The 16,661-nt window shown below is 62.2% G+C and overlaps 1 protein-coding gene across 3 annotated transcripts in view; it reads right to left on the reverse strand.

Annotated features, from left to right (window-relative positions):
• Positions 1 to 2,147: 2,147 nt before the first annotated feature.
• Positions 2,148 to 16,661, reverse strand: part of PLXNA1 (plexin A1) — a 66,949-nt gene continuing 52,435 nt past the window's right edge. For all 3 annotated transcript variants that reach the window (XM_047850156.1, XM_047850154.1, XM_047850153.1), the window contains 12 exons: positions 16,484 to 16,626; positions 14,705 to 14,961; positions 14,367 to 14,433; positions 11,709 to 11,855; positions 11,441 to 11,600; positions 10,547 to 10,650; positions 10,198 to 10,294; positions 9,671 to 9,861; positions 9,334 to 9,503; positions 7,563 to 7,775; positions 7,333 to 7,483; positions 2,148 to 5,575 (listed from right to left, as the gene is read on the reverse strand). In XM_047850156.1, coding sequence (XP_047706112.1) covers positions 5,480 to 5,575; positions 7,333 to 7,483; positions 7,563 to 7,775; positions 9,334 to 9,503; positions 9,671 to 9,861; positions 10,198 to 10,294; positions 10,547 to 10,650; positions 11,441 to 11,600; positions 11,709 to 11,855; positions 14,367 to 14,433; positions 14,705 to 14,961; positions 16,484 to 16,626 — 1,796 coding nt within the window. In that variant the 3' untranslated portion in view covers positions 2,148 to 5,479. The remainder of the gene's footprint in view (positions 5,576 to 7,332; positions 7,484 to 7,562; positions 7,776 to 9,333; positions 9,504 to 9,670; positions 9,862 to 10,197; positions 10,295 to 10,546; positions 10,651 to 11,440; positions 11,601 to 11,708; positions 11,856 to 14,366; positions 14,434 to 14,704; positions 14,962 to 16,483; positions 16,627 to 16,661) is intronic.

Below are 16,661 nucleotides of genomic sequence, written 5' to 3' on the forward strand. Positions count from 1 at the left end.
CAGGCGATGACTGATCTCACCTCTCCTTGTCCTCAGGTCCTCCTCTCTCAGATGGGGCTACAATGCTTCCAGCTCCTATCAGTCAGCAGAGTCTGGGCTGCGCTGCAGAAAGTTCCCCAAATGACCGTGTCTCGCACACCTGCTACTGTTCTGCGCTCAAGCCCTGTGCGCACGGCAGGCTGGCTGGAAGCTCTGCTCTCAGGATCCTCAGTGCAGGAGGACTATAGGCCCCACCTGGACACGCTGTAAGTCACTTACGCTGACAATCCAACGGTGGGAACGGGTCACCCAGCCCATTTTCAGAAAGGCCACACGTGCCCATGAAGCAACACCATCTCACGTGCCGCTGGGCATCCCGGAAGGTGCCAAAGGGGCACGATGGGGCCAAGGCTCCTCGGGGACATCGCAGCAACCTCCCAGGTGGTCTCTGGCCTCCTGCAGCTTCTGATTCGCCAGCCCCGGAGCTGACAAGTGCAGAGCGCAGCCTCACCCCTCTGCCACCCACAGACAGCCCCGTTGACATGCCCCGCTCGGCACAGCCAGCACGCCCTGGTATTAATAGCTGATGGTTTTAATACCCTCGACGAGCCAACGTGTGCGGCAATCAGAAGGCGCCTGCCTCCCTCCCGCACGGTGCTTGCTGTGTAATTACGCGTGATCACGGCGCAGCGAGCGCTGATTGCGGCTCAGAGGCGATCGCCTACTTTCAGGCTGGTGGGGCTGGAGCCCTCGGCGGCCTAACGAGGGTAATTGAGGCAGGACTGATTGTGCCGGAAAGCTGGAGGGGACCGAGCCATGAGAACGGGCCGCGTCACACCCCAAGCGGGACGCATTTGCTAAATTTGTTTCCGACGCAATTTCATGGTGATTACACTGATTTCTCTTTAGTAATTGAGCCTGGCGCTGAGCTCAACGCCTGCAGCCCGGCTGTCAGGACGGGCCCATTTTGGAGCAGGAGGTATTGATTATGATTTATGGACCACTGTCAGAGCCCTCGGGAAGGAAAGATAGAGCGGGAAGGCAGGCCGGAGCGCTGCCGGGCTCTCTGGGAAACTCCCTCCTGGATGTGCCGCGGCGGGTTTTCCATCTGGCTCTGTTACTTACCGCTGAGTGCCCCTCAGCTCCCCGTCTGTTGGGGGTAATGACCTCATCTCATAAAGTTCCAAACCAGTTCGTACACCGGTCATGGTTGGTCGATCGACAGGTATGTCCTTTGGGGACGTGTCACGCCTGTCCCACCGGATACAGGCCTGCCTCGTCCAAATGCACCACGGCTTTGGACGTGGCCCCCATGCCCACCCTCTGGGGCAGGAACGGCCATCCCTGTTGGGCCATGGAGGAAACCGGGCCTAGAGACGAGGCCCCTGCCCAGAGCCGCATGCTGGCGGAGGTTACACCGACACCTTTTTTGCCCGAAAAGTATTTGCCACAGTTTTCAGGGGACAGAATGCACTAGTCTGTGCTAGTCTGTGCTGCGAAGGCAGCCAACATTTCCCGCGGGGTTCCTCAGCCACAGGGCTCCCCGCAACGCGTGCTCCCGGCTGAGAACGTCTGGTAAGCACAGCCCCAGGCCCTTCCTGTCCCAGGAAGGGGCTTGAGGTCACTGGAGCACCCAGGCCACTCCTGGCTCTGGGCAGCAGAATCTGCATGGTGACAAGGCCCCTGGGAACAGCTCTGGGCTGCACGTGAGTCCAGGACTCTGTGCTGTGTGGGCCCTAGAGACGGCATTGCTTTTTCCCACTGCCTTAATTTCCATATTCTACATTGTAAAATTTCTCCTCCTCAACTATACAGGACCCTGCTGGGGCTGGAGACTGATATATATATATATAATATATATATTTTTTTTAATTAAAAATTTGTTCTTTCTTGCTCACTGAGGGCACGGTGGAGTCCCAGTGGGAACTGAGGGGCTTGGGCTTTGGTGTTTTTCAGGGTCAGCTGATGGTTCCAAAGTGCCTCCAAACAGCCAAGCATGGGATCCCACCCCAGAGCTCCAAACCCCCAAGGCCTGGCCTGGCTGATGCTGCCACGCCTCCGCGAGCCCCAGCTCAGCAGGCAAGGGTCCCGCCTCTACCGGCCGATGCTGCTCAGGTGTGGGACCTGCCCCAAACCCCTCCCAGCAAGGAACACGCAGAGCCGAGAGATTTAGCAAAAATGTTTAATCTCTCCTTAATGTGTGTGTGTATTTACAAGTACTAAATCTGAAGAACAGTAAAATAGGAAACAGCCGTATATTTACACAGTCCGCGGGCCAAGCGCCCGGTCGGCCATGCTGCTCCTGCTGGAGAACAGTGGCTGAGGGGGCGGCTCAGGCCGGCCGAGTGATCGCTCTTCTTTTGGGTGGGGGCTCTGTGGCATTAAAGGACAGCTAATTGTGGGCTTCGTCTTAAAAATATCTGTCTCTCTCTCTAAATATATCTATTCTAGCTTGTGTAGCACCAACGACGTGAGCCATCAGATCCAGAACTGGGGAACCGGGGTGGGGGTGCTCTCAGCGAGGCCAAAGTAGGCAGGGCGGGAGGGATGTTCAGGGCCCTTGGTCTCAGGCACCCCAGGTCCCGCTTCCACAGCCCCCACCCCGGCTCCTCGGGCCCTGGGTCAGGAAGTACAGGGCAAGCTCGAGGTATATGGAGGGACCAGGCTCCCAGACCGAGGTGTGAGCTATCCTGGACACTCCTGAGATGGTGCAGAGCAGGGAAGGGCGGGGGGAAGGGGGGGTGAGGAGTGGCGGTAGCAGGGCAGGCGATAGCAGCAGTGTCTGGGACAAGCTGGGAGCCCTTGCACCCCACACCGTGGCCTGGATCGCCCAAGCCCCGGGGCTGCAGCAGGGCCTTTGGGACAAAGGCAACCACCCTTGCCACGCAGAGCAGGGCTCCAATTCCAGGCTCCTGCCAGGTCCTCATGCCCGTGTTAGGGTCGGAGCCCCGGGCAGGGGTCCGTGCACAGGTGCCAGTGGGGTGCTACAGAGTTGGGAGTAGTGACGGGGAGAACATGGGGTCTGACTGCAGATCCGGCGGGAAGGTAGGTTCGGGGCCTGCCGCACCGGTGAGGGCAGGGCACGATCAGCGCCAGGGGCTCGCATGTAAACACAGACTGCTAAAGTGCTTGCGCCTCCCTCGGCCACCGCTGCCCTGCCCGCCCACCGTCCAGGTGACTAGGCCACAAGGAGGGCACCTCCCTGGAACCTGTAGCCTCCCAGAGGCAGGCACAGGGGCTCAGCTCTGCGGGGACCAGGGACGGTGGGGGAAGGGGCTGGAACTGGATTCTGAAGAGTGGGGGGGCACAGGGGCTGAGCAGTCCCAACCTGACCCTCACAGAACTGGAAGAACGGGGGCTTCAAGTAGAAGCTGGCACCCTGGGAAGACTTTTGGGGGTAGGGTGGGGACAGAGGCTTGCCCCCAGGCATGGCCAGGCTACACCAGAGGGGAGGCAGGGGTGCACCCAAGGACGAGAATCCAGGTCAAGGAAAGCGGCTACCAGAAGACAGCCTGATCTCTAGACGGACTGTCCTCAGCTTGGCCGTGCCGGGGACAGGGGCCAACCTGAGCTCCACTGGGGCACCCATGGCAGTGGGAGGCGGGAGCCCTGCCCAGTGCCCGTAAGACCCCCATCTGCCCTGTTCCGGGAGCTTCCTGTGCTCGGATTTCATGCAGCTCCCTGACGAGAGGGGGAGGCCCCCGACCTGATCTCCAAGGTGTGGCTCACGCTGCTTAGGAGGGGGGGACCCCAAGACGGGCAGCCCGTGGGCGCGGGGCCGGCCACAGTTAGCTGTCCCTTAAAGTCCGTGGGAATCTTTAGTACCGTCGAAAAAGTGAATTGGAAAGGGGCCGGGCCGCTCGTTCGCTTTCACAAGTGACTGCTTAATTAAAAAACATAAAAAAAGGGCCTAACAACCTCTAGTATTCAACACTTGCAGTTTTAAAAAGATCAAGTCAGACTAAACGCTAGCACAGTCATGCAGGAATCCACGGCCCCGCGCCCTGGACGCTCTTGAGGGGCCAGCGAGAAGTTCTCTCCTCCTCACATCAAAACGAAAACAGGATGACCCACAGGTCGAGGGGCAGAGGCCTGGGTGGGGGGGCTCCAGTCAGGGAAACCCTGGCCACTTTCTCCACGACCATTTGGTATTGCTTTCCCACCGCCTTAATTTCCTTATTCTACATCGTAAAATTTCTCCTTCTCCAGTTAACTATACAGGACCCCACTGGGGCTGGAGACTGAGGCTAGAGCCACATATATATAGATATATATATATGTACAGGGTTTTTTTTGTTTTTTGTTTTTTTTAATTAAAAATTTGTTCTTTCTTGCTCACTGAGGGCAGGGTGGGCAGAGCCGACCTCCAGGCCCTCTGGTCACTGCGTTCTACCCGCAGGGGCCCTGCCACGGCCCTGGCCGCCCGCGCAGAGTACAGCAGGGTTTCTTTATTCCTCCTACATAAACCAAGTCCCCAGGTGTCCCACCGCTCTTGAGGGGCCCGCACGCTCAGAGACACCAGACTGGAAGCCGCTGAAGGTGGAGTGGAGAGCAGGGGACACAGAGAGGGCGGAAGGGAGGAGGGTGCTCGGGGGCTGCTCCCAAGACCTGCACAGTCGGAGAGCACGGCCCGCCCAGGGGTGGGTGCTGGGAGCGGTGCGGTGGGGGAATAAATAATGGGAACCTGCGCTCAGGACCCGGAGCCCCAGGCCCCAGTGGCTCCCAGAGGCACAGCCCTGAGGACAGGAGAGGAGTCACCAAGTCCTTCTGGAAGCCGCCTGGGGGCTTCCAGGGAACCATTCTGCAGCCCCTCCATAGGAGGGAGCTGGGGCCTCTCTGGGCGAGGTGGACGTGGTGCTCCGGCCTCGGCCGCGGCCGCGGACAGCACGCGGTGAATCGGAGGATGGTGGCGGTGGGGCAGCAGCGAGCGTGGAGGTGCCGGACGTGGCAGGTGGGCAGCGCGACGGGCGGACGACTTGAGCTCTCCTCGGCTGGGCCCTGGCCACTCGGCCTTCCCCTGGGCTGCCGTCAGGCCCTGGGCCTCGCGCTCCGCCCGGGAAGCCGGGAGCGGCTGACGCCCTCCTGGCCCCCCGTCCCGGCCCACTGACCTGGGCAGCACGGCCTCAAGGAGACAGACCAGGCTGGCTACCCCTTCCTGGAGGGCTCCAGCCTTACCCCCAGGTCCCCGGCGGTTACCCTCTTCTCCCAAAAGCCAGGGGTCACACCTGGGCTCCCCCAGCCCTGCGGCGAGCAGTTCCGGGCACAGAAGGTGCTACAGGCACGGTCACCCACACCGAGAAGCACTGGGACCCCCGCCAGGCAGGAGGAGGAAGGGGAGGGCCGGGAGGACACTGGGCTGCACGCGGGCCCTGAGCGCACCGGCACTTGGCACAGTGGTGGCGAGGCTGCCTCCGGGGCCTCCCAGCTCTGGCTGCCGGACGGAGGCCGCCCCCGCGGGCCCTCTTGCTCAACTCCCGCTGGGTGCTGACGGCCTAGTGTCTCAGCTGCTCAGGGCCATCGTGTCCACCACCTGCTCTAGCTTGCTGCGGAGCCGCTGCCGCCGTGCCTGCTCGTCCTTCTCCAGGGCCGTCAGGATCTGCAGAGGGGGGCGGGGGTGTCAGCGGGCCTGGCTGGGGCCACCTGCTCGCAGGGGGTGGGGTACACGGAAGCTTGGGGGGCGCCCAGGGAGCATGTCACACGGTCGTGACCGGCGGGGTCTCTGGAGCCAGTGCCAGGTTCCAGCCGTTCCGTCCTCGGCTAAGAGGCCTGGGTTGAGCCTAGACCCCCCAGGATTCTGGCGTGGAGAATGAGGCCCCCGGGTCGCCATTCCTACTCTGGATCCCCGAAACACCAACGCCACACAGGCCAGCCCTTTGAGTCCTCTTGGTGTGGCGTCCTCATCTGTCTGTCACAGCAGGGCCTGGCCTCCCAGGGCACAGACACCACCCCCACACAGCCTGCTCTGCACCCCAGCTCGGCCGGGAGAAGCAGCACCGGGCTCTCGTCGGGCCCTCTGCCCGCACTCCTGCGTCAGGCAGGCCAGCAGCTGAGCGGCACGCAGCCTTGCAGCCACCTCCCTGCACCTGGCTCCCTCCAACCACCGCCTGTCCCTCTGCACCCCATTACAGCAGAGCTCCTCGGAGAGGACTGCTAGCTTCCCTCCGTTTTCCCTCGAGGGCCGAAGGAAGGCGGGCTTCAGTCCACAACTCATCCTCCTTGGCGCTGGGCCACCTGCCTCTCTGTCCCAGGGCCCCACCCGTCCCCTCCTGGCTCTGGACTCACCTCTGGGGCCGCCTCCTCCATTCACAGGCCAAGGTCCTTCCCTCAGTTGCCGACCCCACACCCTGGCCTAGACTCTGACACTCCTGCTCTCAGGTCCTCTGCCCCTCAAACTTGAATAGCTGGACCCTCGCCCCTCAGACCCGTGCTTCCTGCAGCCTGCCCTGCCTCCTGTCACTGGGCTGCAGGTCTGAAATCAGGCCCACAGCCTGTCAGATGGGCAAGGCCCAGCCCCCGAACCGAGTGGGCCTGGCAGCACAGCCACAGCTCCCACCGGCCCCCGCCTCCCTCCCATCCTCTGGCATCTGGCGGTCCAGTCATGGCTCTAAACCTTGATGGCCCGTCTCACTCGGGGAACAGCCCAAGTTCCCCGAGGTCTGCACACCCAGTGACAAACCCTGCCTGAGCCTTCCCTACCCCTTCTCTAGGGCTGGCTCTGATTGGGCCTCATGGCCTCTGCGGTCCTGCAGCAGGGCCTACTCTGGCCTTAGGGTTCTGGCATTGGCCATGCCCATTCTGCCTCTCCAGCCCTGTGTGCACCATCCAATCCAGTCTGTAAGTCCATCCTCCCTCCTCCAGCGGCTCAGGGAGCCCCAGCTCTGCACAGATGCCAAGGAGACCTCCTGAGGCCTCACTCCAGGTCAGCAAGGAAGGTATTAAAGGTTGAGGAAAGGCCTGGTTCCCTGCCCTGGAGACACCCACTCAAGCCGATAAACCTCATAACAGCCCCTCAGGGAATGGTCCTGCACTGACCCACGGTTTCCACTTTGGAAAGACTGCCATGCGCTCCCCCACGCCCCACACCGACCACACAATCCCTGACCTACTACAGCCCAGCCGGACCCCGAGGCCTGGAAGGGAGTCATAACGACATTCCCTTCCTGCCCCAGCGAGTGAGGTGGCTGGTTGGGGTCCAGAATGGAAAGTAAAAGCGCCTGGTCAGTCCTGAGACCTGGGGAGGGGCCAGCGGAGCAGGGGTGGCCCAAGGGACCTCGGGGTGGGAGCCTGGCAGGGGTCTGGGCCAGGCGGGTGTGGAACAGGTGGCTGTGGGTGAGGGCGAGTGCACATGCTCACCTCGTCCTTGTACTTGGTGATGTAGGAATAGATCTCGTGCAAGGCGCTCATGCTGTTGAACTGGCTCAGGTGTAGCCGCGACTGCTCGGCCAGGTAGGCGCTCATGTCCTGGTCGCTGATGGCGGGCATCTTGGCGATGTCAGCGTAGTACCTACAAGGGGCGGCAGGGCGGGCCATGAGCTGGGTCCGGCCCCTCGCCCACCTGCCCGGCGCCCCGGCACCCGACTCACCTCTCCACCCAGCTCTTGTAGTTGGGGATGTCCTTGGCGTAGAGCAGTTTGTTAGAGGGCGAGTCCTTGCCCAGCTTGTGCTCAGACGTGGAGCAGGAGTCCATGAAGGTCTGGGCCACCACAGACAAGCAGGCGTCCGTGATGCTGCTCTTGTGGATGTCGAACACGAACTGTGGGTTCTTGATCACGTTCACCCAGAAGCGCAGGGGCAGGCTGCAGGTAGGCAGGTGCAGGCGCGTGGTCAAACAGGGCCTCAGCACCCCTTCTGGATGGCCCAGGGAAGGGGCCAGCCAGAGGTCTCGCAGCCCTCCTGGCTCTGACCTTCACGGTGGCCATGGACTTCCTCGCAGATGGGACAACTGAGGCCCACAGAAAGCCAGGACTCTCAGTGAGCGAGGGCTGTGCGTCCCTACCACTCGGTGCCTCCTGGAGGATAGTCCCCTCCACACAGGCACACGTAGGTGAGACATACAGACCCAGAGGAGCTCCCTCACCCTCGGGTGCCTGCTGTGCATGGCCTGCACAGGGTCCTCCTAGGCCTGCACGACTGCAGGGGTCACACACACCCAGGCTGGCTCACCCCCAGGTATGCACACACCTGTGCAGGCACACTGCTGAGCTGGCTCACACCCGGACAGGCTCACCCCCAAGGCAGGGACACCCCTGGGCTGGCTCATCCCTGCTCCTACCCAGATGGGCCCTCGAAGCAAGACCAGGAAGGGATCCAGGAGACCCAGCCCCACAGACAGCTGACCTCTTCATCTAAAATGCCACCTCTAAGACAGCCATCAGCTAGGAAACCAATAACCACTAGTGTGGCTGTTTAATTAAATAGAATTAAGTGAAACTAAAACTCCCTGTTTTGGGTTGAACTAGTCTTGTGTCAAATGCTCAGTAGCCACACATGGCTGCCAGCCACTGCTCTAGACAGCAGAGATCTAGAACATTCCATCATCGCAGGAAATTCCCTGGACAATGCAGACCTATACGGCACTGCCTCTTCCCCAGCGCCCCGTGGAACCCCTCAAGGAGCACAGGGGAGGCAGGCAGGAGCTGGAGGCCCAGGGTGGGCCCCAACAAGGACCGGGCTGCATCCCAGGCTAGGGAAGCAGCAGCACATAGAGGCCAAAGTGTCAGGGGGTGCTGAGATCACCAGAGGACAAGGGAGGAAGATGCCAGAGGCCAAATGCACAGGAGCTTCTCTGAAGACAGGGCAAATGGTGCGGAGGGCACACGGTCAGGCTCAGAAAGACAACATCCAGACAGGGCGGTGGCCGCTGGCCCCGGGGAGGAAGGGGTGAGAGCTTCAGGGGTGTTTGCTCTCACTGTCATATCCGCCCCGCAGCCGGCCAGCGTGGGCCCATTCCGCCGTGCCTGCTTCTCACACAGCAGCCCACACTCACACACCTGCACACAGCCAAGCACATCCCAACACACATGAATACACACGCACGAAAACACATGCACATGTCCACCGCCCATGCCTAAGGCAGGTCCTGCAAGTCGGAGCAGGGGATGTGCCCAGACCCTGGGTGGGGGAGGCCACAGACACCCCCAGGAGGGGTGAGTCAGGAAGGCCAACCCGAAGAGCAGCTGGCCTCAGCTCACAGGCAGTGCCGCCAGGGGGCCTCTCTCCTACGTCCTGGCCCCTGGGGGATAGCCTCCCACAGCCCCGCAGCCGCCAGCCCTGCCCGGCTGCGCCCTAGAGCTCACGCTCCTGCTCGCGGCAGCCTCTGCCCCAGGATGCACCAACCCCGTCCCCAGAACGCACCAGTTGCTCTTCCAGGTGTGGCGCACATCCGAGTCGTGGATCTGGTGCTGGTCGGCCTGCTCGTCCAGGAAGTCGAACATGTACTTGATGGCCAGCGGCAGGGCCGAGCCCCGGTGCGCCGTGCTGAAGATGGTCTCGAATAGGTCATCCACAAACTTCTGCAGCGTGCCCTGTATGCAAGCGAGGGCACAGAGCTCCAGGGGGGCCGCCAAGGTGGCCGGGGCGGCTGGCCGCAACCCCTGGGCCAGGGCGAGGATGAGGGCTTTGCTCTGGGCTTGGCTTTCTGAGGCCTGGGCCCGGCTGTCCCTGCGTCCCCACCCCCAGCCAGCAGACCTACTTTGGTGGCCAGCAGCCGCGTCAAGTAGATCTCCGAGACCATCTTGCTGCCTCGGTCGCCCTCCCGCTGGTCCAGGTGGTCGTGATTCTTCACGAGGTGCCACAGCTTTGTGCCGCTCTCCAGGTCGGGCGTGATCATGGGCGTGCGTGAGCGGAGGCTGTCGGGGCTGCTGGCCGTGCGCAGCATGCTCTCTGCGGACACCGTGCCCGTCAGTGGGAGCCTCGCCACGTCTAGCACCCGTGCCCGCCCTGGTGCCAGCTGGGTGGCCTCAGGCCAGGCAGCTCCCCTGTCTGAGCCACAGTTTCCTCATCTGAAAAGTGCAGTCAACAGACCCACCTCCCTGGGTTGCTGGGGGACAGATGTGCCACGATGTGCCATCTGGGGAGAGTCAGCCTCCAAATTTGCGGGAAAGGCCATGTCCAAGTGACAAGCCATGACAAAGCCCCCCCCCCCAGCCTGCGGCAGGGAGCACGGGGGAGGCATCCTACCCAGATCTGCAGGCCCTGCCCAGTGTCCCCGTCACTCACCGTATCTGCTGAGGGACTTAGTGAAGGTAGATGAGTTGGAGATGTTGTAGGCGGATGTCTGCTTGGGCACCAGTGCCACTGAGGACCCGTCCGTCACCTGCAGGCAGAGGGCCAGGAGATGTGTGACACACCCTCGGGGGCCCAGATGACACCCTCTTGCTGGCTCCGTGCCTGGAGGCCAATCACCTCAACACATTCTGAACCTCAGTTTCCCTACTAGTGCCCCTCCAGGGCCGTGTGGGGCCTCTGTATCCTCGTCCCCGAGAGGTCTGCCACCCACAGCCCAAGAGGCCTGGACACTGCCTCGGGCCCCCAAGGGGAAAGGCCCCAGCTGTGGCCAGAGGATCACCTGGTAGTGAGCCAGAGTGTTCAGCCTCTTCCAGTCATTGTCGATCTTGGTGGTAACGTCCTCGTCCTGCAGGATGATGCGTGCCATACGGCCCTGGCGCCACTCTGCGGGGAAGGTGAGCGCTGGAGGGGCGGGCACCTGGGCAGGGGCCACCCACCCAACTCTCCCTCCTGTCACAGTGGGAAGGCCAGGCCTTGGCGGGGCAGAGCTTCCTGAGGACACTGAGTGAGAGGCCTCCAAAGGCAGAATAAGGGAGAGACGAGGCCCCTCCCTCCCTCCAGGCAGCTCCCATCCGGGCTCCAAACAGGAGGCACGCACCCCTGCAGTTAACCCTGCATCCCTGCTGCCTCCCATGCCCCCTCTGGCAGCCCTCTGCCTGTTTCGGCTGCCCCTCCCCCCGTGGTATGCCCTGCCTTCCAGAGCTCTAGGCCCAGAGCTCAGCCGGGCATTTAAGGCCAACGTGGCGCCCCACCCCTTAGCCTCTCAGCCACAGCAACCGTGGGGCTCCCTGGCCCTGGCCCTCCCCTTCTTCCTCTGGCCCTTCTAGAGCTGCAGCTGCCCCTACCTGTCTGGCTCATGAGCCGGCGCAGCCCCCGCCCCAGCTCCCACAGCCCACTGCCTCCTACAGCACATGGGAACCCTCCCTGGATAGGGCAGCAGCCTCGGAAGTGTCCTTTCTGCTTCCACCCCTCCACCCTGGCTGGGAGCTTTCCAGAGCCCAGCCCAGACCACATCCCTTTCCTCAACACCCCCCATGGACTCCAGCACCCTCCAGACCAGCACCCAGTGCCTGGCTTGTTACCTGTGGCCCCAGACACGCCCCCCGGTGCTGCCCCTCTGCCTCAGGCCTTGACACATGCTGCCAGCCAGCATCAGGGCCCCTCCAGGGCTCACCCAGGTCCATGTCCCCAGCCTTTGGCCGCTGGGAGTAGGGCACGCCCTTGTACACGGCGTCCAGCAGCTTCTCCTTAACCTGTGTCACCGTGTCACAGTTCAGTCCCTTCACTGGCACTTCAGGAGCATTCTCGTTCTCGGGGTTCACACAGTTCAGGGTCTGCGGGTGGGGAGGGGAGCGGCGTCAACCCCCAGCTCTCCTGGGGCAGGCCGTGCGGGGGCGCGCCGAGGGGCCGGGGCTGGACGGGACGGCTGGGCTCGTGCTCACCAGTGTCTTGTAGTCGATCTGCTGCCGGATGAGCTTGTCCTCGCTCAGGGAGTAGCGGGCCTCACCGGTGATGGCGTCGATGGGGCCCTTCTCCATCTGCTGCTTGATGGCGCAGTAGAGCATGAAGAGGGGCTCTCCTGCACACTCCTGTAGCAGGCGGACGGGCGTCAGGGGGTTTCCAGGACACGTCGCCCCTGCCCCTGCCCCCACCTTCTGCCCCCCTGCTTCTGGTGCGTTTGTGAGCACGCGTCCCACGAGGAGAAACGAGCAACGTTTCCAAATTCTTTCTGGGAGGCAAGGGGAACCCTGGCTCCAGAGCCCAGTGAAGACTGTGCAAGAGAATAAATAACTTAAGCAACAGCCCAGCTGCCCCTGAGAACTTCAAAGGGAAAATTCTAACGGGGCCTCAGCCACGAGGGTCAGGAGCACACGGAGAAGAACACCATGTGGCCGAGCCGCCTTTCCGCCAAAAGAAGACGGAGGCCAGTCGACTCCACCCTGAAGCCTCTCCCCACATCAAGCCTCAGTGGGACCGACACGCCAGCCCCCAGCCCCACTCACCAGAGCCAGACCGTGGCAGCCAGCACCACACCCAGGATGGAGCCCAGGCTCCCAGTCCCACCCCCACGGCCCGAGGCCTGGTGGACCCTATGCCACACAATGCTATGTCTGACGGTGATCTGTCAGATGTTGGGGGCCCACTGCCCCTCCTTCCACTACTTGAGGACACAAGGCCAATGAGGTCACAGGTGCAGACTTACTGACCCAGAGCAGCAACTCACTGGCCCCACGGGACCTGGAGTCCACGGCCAAGACAACCTGAGGTGGTCCATCGGCACTCGGCAGAAGTCTGCTTTGCCCCTGCCTCTGACCACGTGCCCTCGAGCTCCCCACACCGCAGCCACCAAGGCCACCTCCTACTCCTCCAACCAAGCGTGTCCCCACCTTCTGCACCTGCCCATTCCTACAACCAGAAATTCCTCCCTCAGGCCTTCACTGTGGACAGAAACAGCCCGGGGCCAGTCTCGGGTGCCCCTCCTTGCCACGGGTATGGGCGGGTAGCCCCAGCGTGGCCACCTCCCCCCTTGTGGCCCTGGGCCATCTCCTCGTGCTCAGCACGCTCCCTCACGTGCACAGTGAATCAGAAGGGGGAGCACTCCAAGTAGATCCGGCCTCCCTCTCCCTCTGTTCACTACACCCTTATCCCCACCCCTGCACAAAGCAGCACCAGCCTGCGAGCCCAAAGCACCACCCGCAGACTGCACCCCGCTCCCCGCCTGTAGTGTCCTGTGGGGCCTGACCCGCCGCTGGAACCACACACAACACACACCCAACCTAGGTTCTCAAACCGTATGTCAAAATGAGACCCCTTTCTCTGGGTGTGCAGAACTGGGGCCAGACAGGGAGGCACTGAGACAGGCCTCAACACCAGCTGTCTGCACTCTCTAACCCTTGCTTCTCTTGGCTTCTAGAACACAGCCTAACGAGCACGGAAGTATACCAGATGTGGTCTGCACAGAACTGCGTTTTTACGGGAAATGCACAACTCCATCACCGGCTACGATAAGGTCACTTTGAGACTGCTGTTGTCACCTCCTGCTGTGGCCCCCACTGCACAAGCCTCAGCCAGGCTCCCCCAGACCACTCTTGCTGGACCTGGCACCCATCTCAGGGCCCTTGCTCCCTCTGTCTGGTTAACTCCTTCCCTTCCTTCAGGACTTTGCTCAAATCCCTCGTCCCCTTGACCCCCTGCCCCTCTTGCACCTGTTCCCATTTCCAATCCACACCTCTCTCCCCAGTCAGGGCCAAGAATTTGCTCTGGGCAAAATTCAGCCCCAGGCCACCTGTGCCAGCACGACCCCTGCCACCCAGCAGCCACTGGGCTGCCCATGACCTCGGCCACCTGCAGAGCATCAACCAGACACCAGGTGGGGCACACACAAACCATGCACACCGGGCTGCACCAGGGCCCCACCAACCCCCACCTCTCAAGACTGTGGGCCCGTCTGCCAAGCCTTCAAATTTTAAGGGAAACCAGACGCTTGGGTCCAAATCATCTTGTTTCTAAAGCACAGGGGACCAGTCCAACTACTTACACTCGGAACAAAATCCACCAGGGCCCGTATGTAGCCTCTGCCCCACTCTGAGGCTGGCCACAGGCCTTCAGGGCTCGTCTCCCAAGGGTGGGGGGCTCTCCCCAGCTGCAGCGGCCTGTCCAGGCAACCACAGAGGAAGCCCAGACAGCCACCCTCTCCCCACGACAGGGGCCAACGGGAGCCCCCAGGAGCCTCGCCAGGCTGGCCAGCACCAGGTGCTGCCCAGGTGTCCTCTCCATCCTTGGCTCTGGGCCATGGGCTCAGCTACAGAGACCTGGGCTTGTATCCAAACTCCAGCTCAGCCAGATGCCAGCCGTGGGCCCCCAAACAGATCACCACAAAGGCTTCGGGGCTGGGCGAGGTGTGTACAGCCTCCAGGAGGAGGAAAAAGGCCAATGGAAACATGTCCTTGGAGAGTTCGTGCTGAGACCTGATGAGTCACGCTGGACTGAGACCCCCACCCTCCCGACCTGCCTGTCCTGCTCTCTCCCTTTTCCCTTGAACCCATTCACCTGCCTGGCACCCTGCCTCAGACATCCTCTCCTCCCTGGCACCCACCTACCTTCAGGAATTTGTATAAAAGGAAGGTAAACCAGTTGGTCAGCATCTTCTCTGCCACTGATTCGGTCCTGGGGGCACAACATGGACAGGGGTGGCTTAACTTGGGCCGCTGTGCCCGCCCCACCCGCCGCCCGTGGAGCTGAAGGTCAGGCCCCGAGAGGCACCCCAGGCGTCAGGCAGCTGGGGGACTGCCATGGAGACCCCAGCCCCTGCCCCGAGAGCCAGACCTCTGAACAGGGACAGCTCTGCCTTGGCACCGATGGGGGCCAGTGCGGCGTGCCCCGGAGTAGGATCCCCGTGCCTGACGCGACAGCTAGGCCCCCGGGCCTGTGGGCTCACCGCCGCAGCAGCAGCTTGGGGTGGTTCTTGCTCTCCAGGTTCTTCTCGATGAGGTCAGACAGCAGCTGCTTGAGCACACCCGTGGCATACTCCATCTCGCCCTGCAGGGCCGTCATGATGAGCGAGGCCACGTTCCCGCGGTCTCGCATGGAAAAGCTGCGCTGGGCCTCCAGCGTGCGGATGAAGGTCAGCAGGAAGTGCTTCTTGGTGAGCAGCTGCCCGAACAGCGTCAGCGACTTTTCCACGTTGGCCTGCACCTGGGGGAGGGGCAGGCCACAGGCCCACTCAGACCCAGAGGGACACCCGGCCTGGATGCAGACCTTCTGGCTGAGGGGCTGAGGGCAGGGCCAGAGAGCAGGCCTTGAAGGCGGGGGACACATTGCCCTGACAGGTCCCTGGGCCTCAACTGTCCTCGGCAGAATGGATATGGCCCGGCAGCTGAGTCGCCCCCCACGGGCACAGACCAGGGCATACCACTGTCAGTGGGAGGTGGAGAACCAGGGCCACCCTCTTTGCAGCCAGACTCTGGGACGGCCACCTCCTGCAGCCCTAGCTCTTGTAGCTAAGAGAAAGCTGGACTCAACCACCCATCTGCTGGGCGCCAGCAAAGTATGGCCGTGGTCTCACTCTGCACCCACAACCGCTAAGGCAGAAACCACCTTCCCCCCTTCACAGAGGAAGACAACGAAATCCAGAAGAGAAAGAGGCTTGTTCAGGGCCACACAGCATGGAAGTGCGGGGGGAAAAGGACGGAACATAGGCATGGCTGGCTCCAGGGTCCCTACTCTCTCTTATCTACACCAAGGCTTGTCAGTATAGGAGATTCCCCACAAGGCTATACCAGAGGCTGCCAGGGACACATGCTCCCAGCCCAGGCAGACAAGTGACAAGACTCAAATAGAATGCACAGTCTACGAGGGCAGCAAGACCAACACGGTGGATGGCAACATTGGGAAACAGACCCGGTAGAGCACGTGGAACCCTTGACGTGGCAGCAATTGCAGGGATGAGGAGGCGAGGAGGTGGTGAGCAGCCCACGGCAGCCCCGGGCTGGAGCCAGACTGACAGGAAGGCCCGTTCGGGCACAGTAGAGGAGGGAATGCCCAGCCGACAGAGCTACTACGATCGGGAGTGGGTTCCCCAACATCCAAAGTGTGCAGATGGGACCCCCTCAGCCGGACAGCATGACCAGGCCAACTTACCGAGCCCCCTGCCTGTTCCTAGCTGGGGCCTGGGCTCCTGGCCTGCCGCTGGGGGCCCCGAGAGGACTTTGGGGCCAGCCCTCTCGCCCTCAGTAAGCTCATGCCAAGAGTCTGAGCACTGCCAACACCTACAGAGCAGAGCCCGGCTCTCTGAGCGCCACACACTCACCCCAAACGCCCATGCAGACTCTAGCTGGGCACCCACACCTCCCAGCATGCACGGCAGCAGCCCCCTACCCAGAGAAGCTCGGCATCCAGAACCAGCCAGGAGACGGGATGGGTGAGCTACAGGTGGTACCCAGTGTGCTAAAGGACTTCGTAAAATAGAGGCAGGCCACAGTGAGCCCAGGCCCCAGCCAAGGTGGCCAGCTGGAATGAAGCCTGGCCCTGACCCCAGACGCCCACCAGGCACATCCCCCCGCCACTGCCGAAGCACTAAAGGAAGCCAAGGGTCTTGCCTCCCAGCGCCCCCACCCAACAGGTGTGAGCCACCCCCCAGGGTTCCCAGGCCACCCACCAGGACCCAGGAGCTCCAGGAGCGGGCAGAGGTGCCAGCGAGCCCCAGACGACAGCCCACCTCCATCTCCTTGAGCACTGGGTGGTCCTCAATCCCGGGGAAGAGCACCCGCATGGCATATGTCCGGTAGTCGAGGAACGGGATGCCGGCACCATCCAGGTCGTTGGTCAGCTCGTGGATGTCCGTCTGAAGCTCTGCAAAGGCTACAGCCAGACGAGGTGTCAGAGCAGGTGCCCAA

This window comes from Prionailurus viverrinus, chromosome A2, assembly GCF_022837055.1.
Source record: "Prionailurus viverrinus isolate Anna chromosome A2, UM_Priviv_1.0, whole genome shotgun sequence".
Taxonomy (NCBI): Eukaryota; Metazoa; Chordata; class Mammalia; order Carnivora; family Felidae; genus Prionailurus; species Prionailurus viverrinus.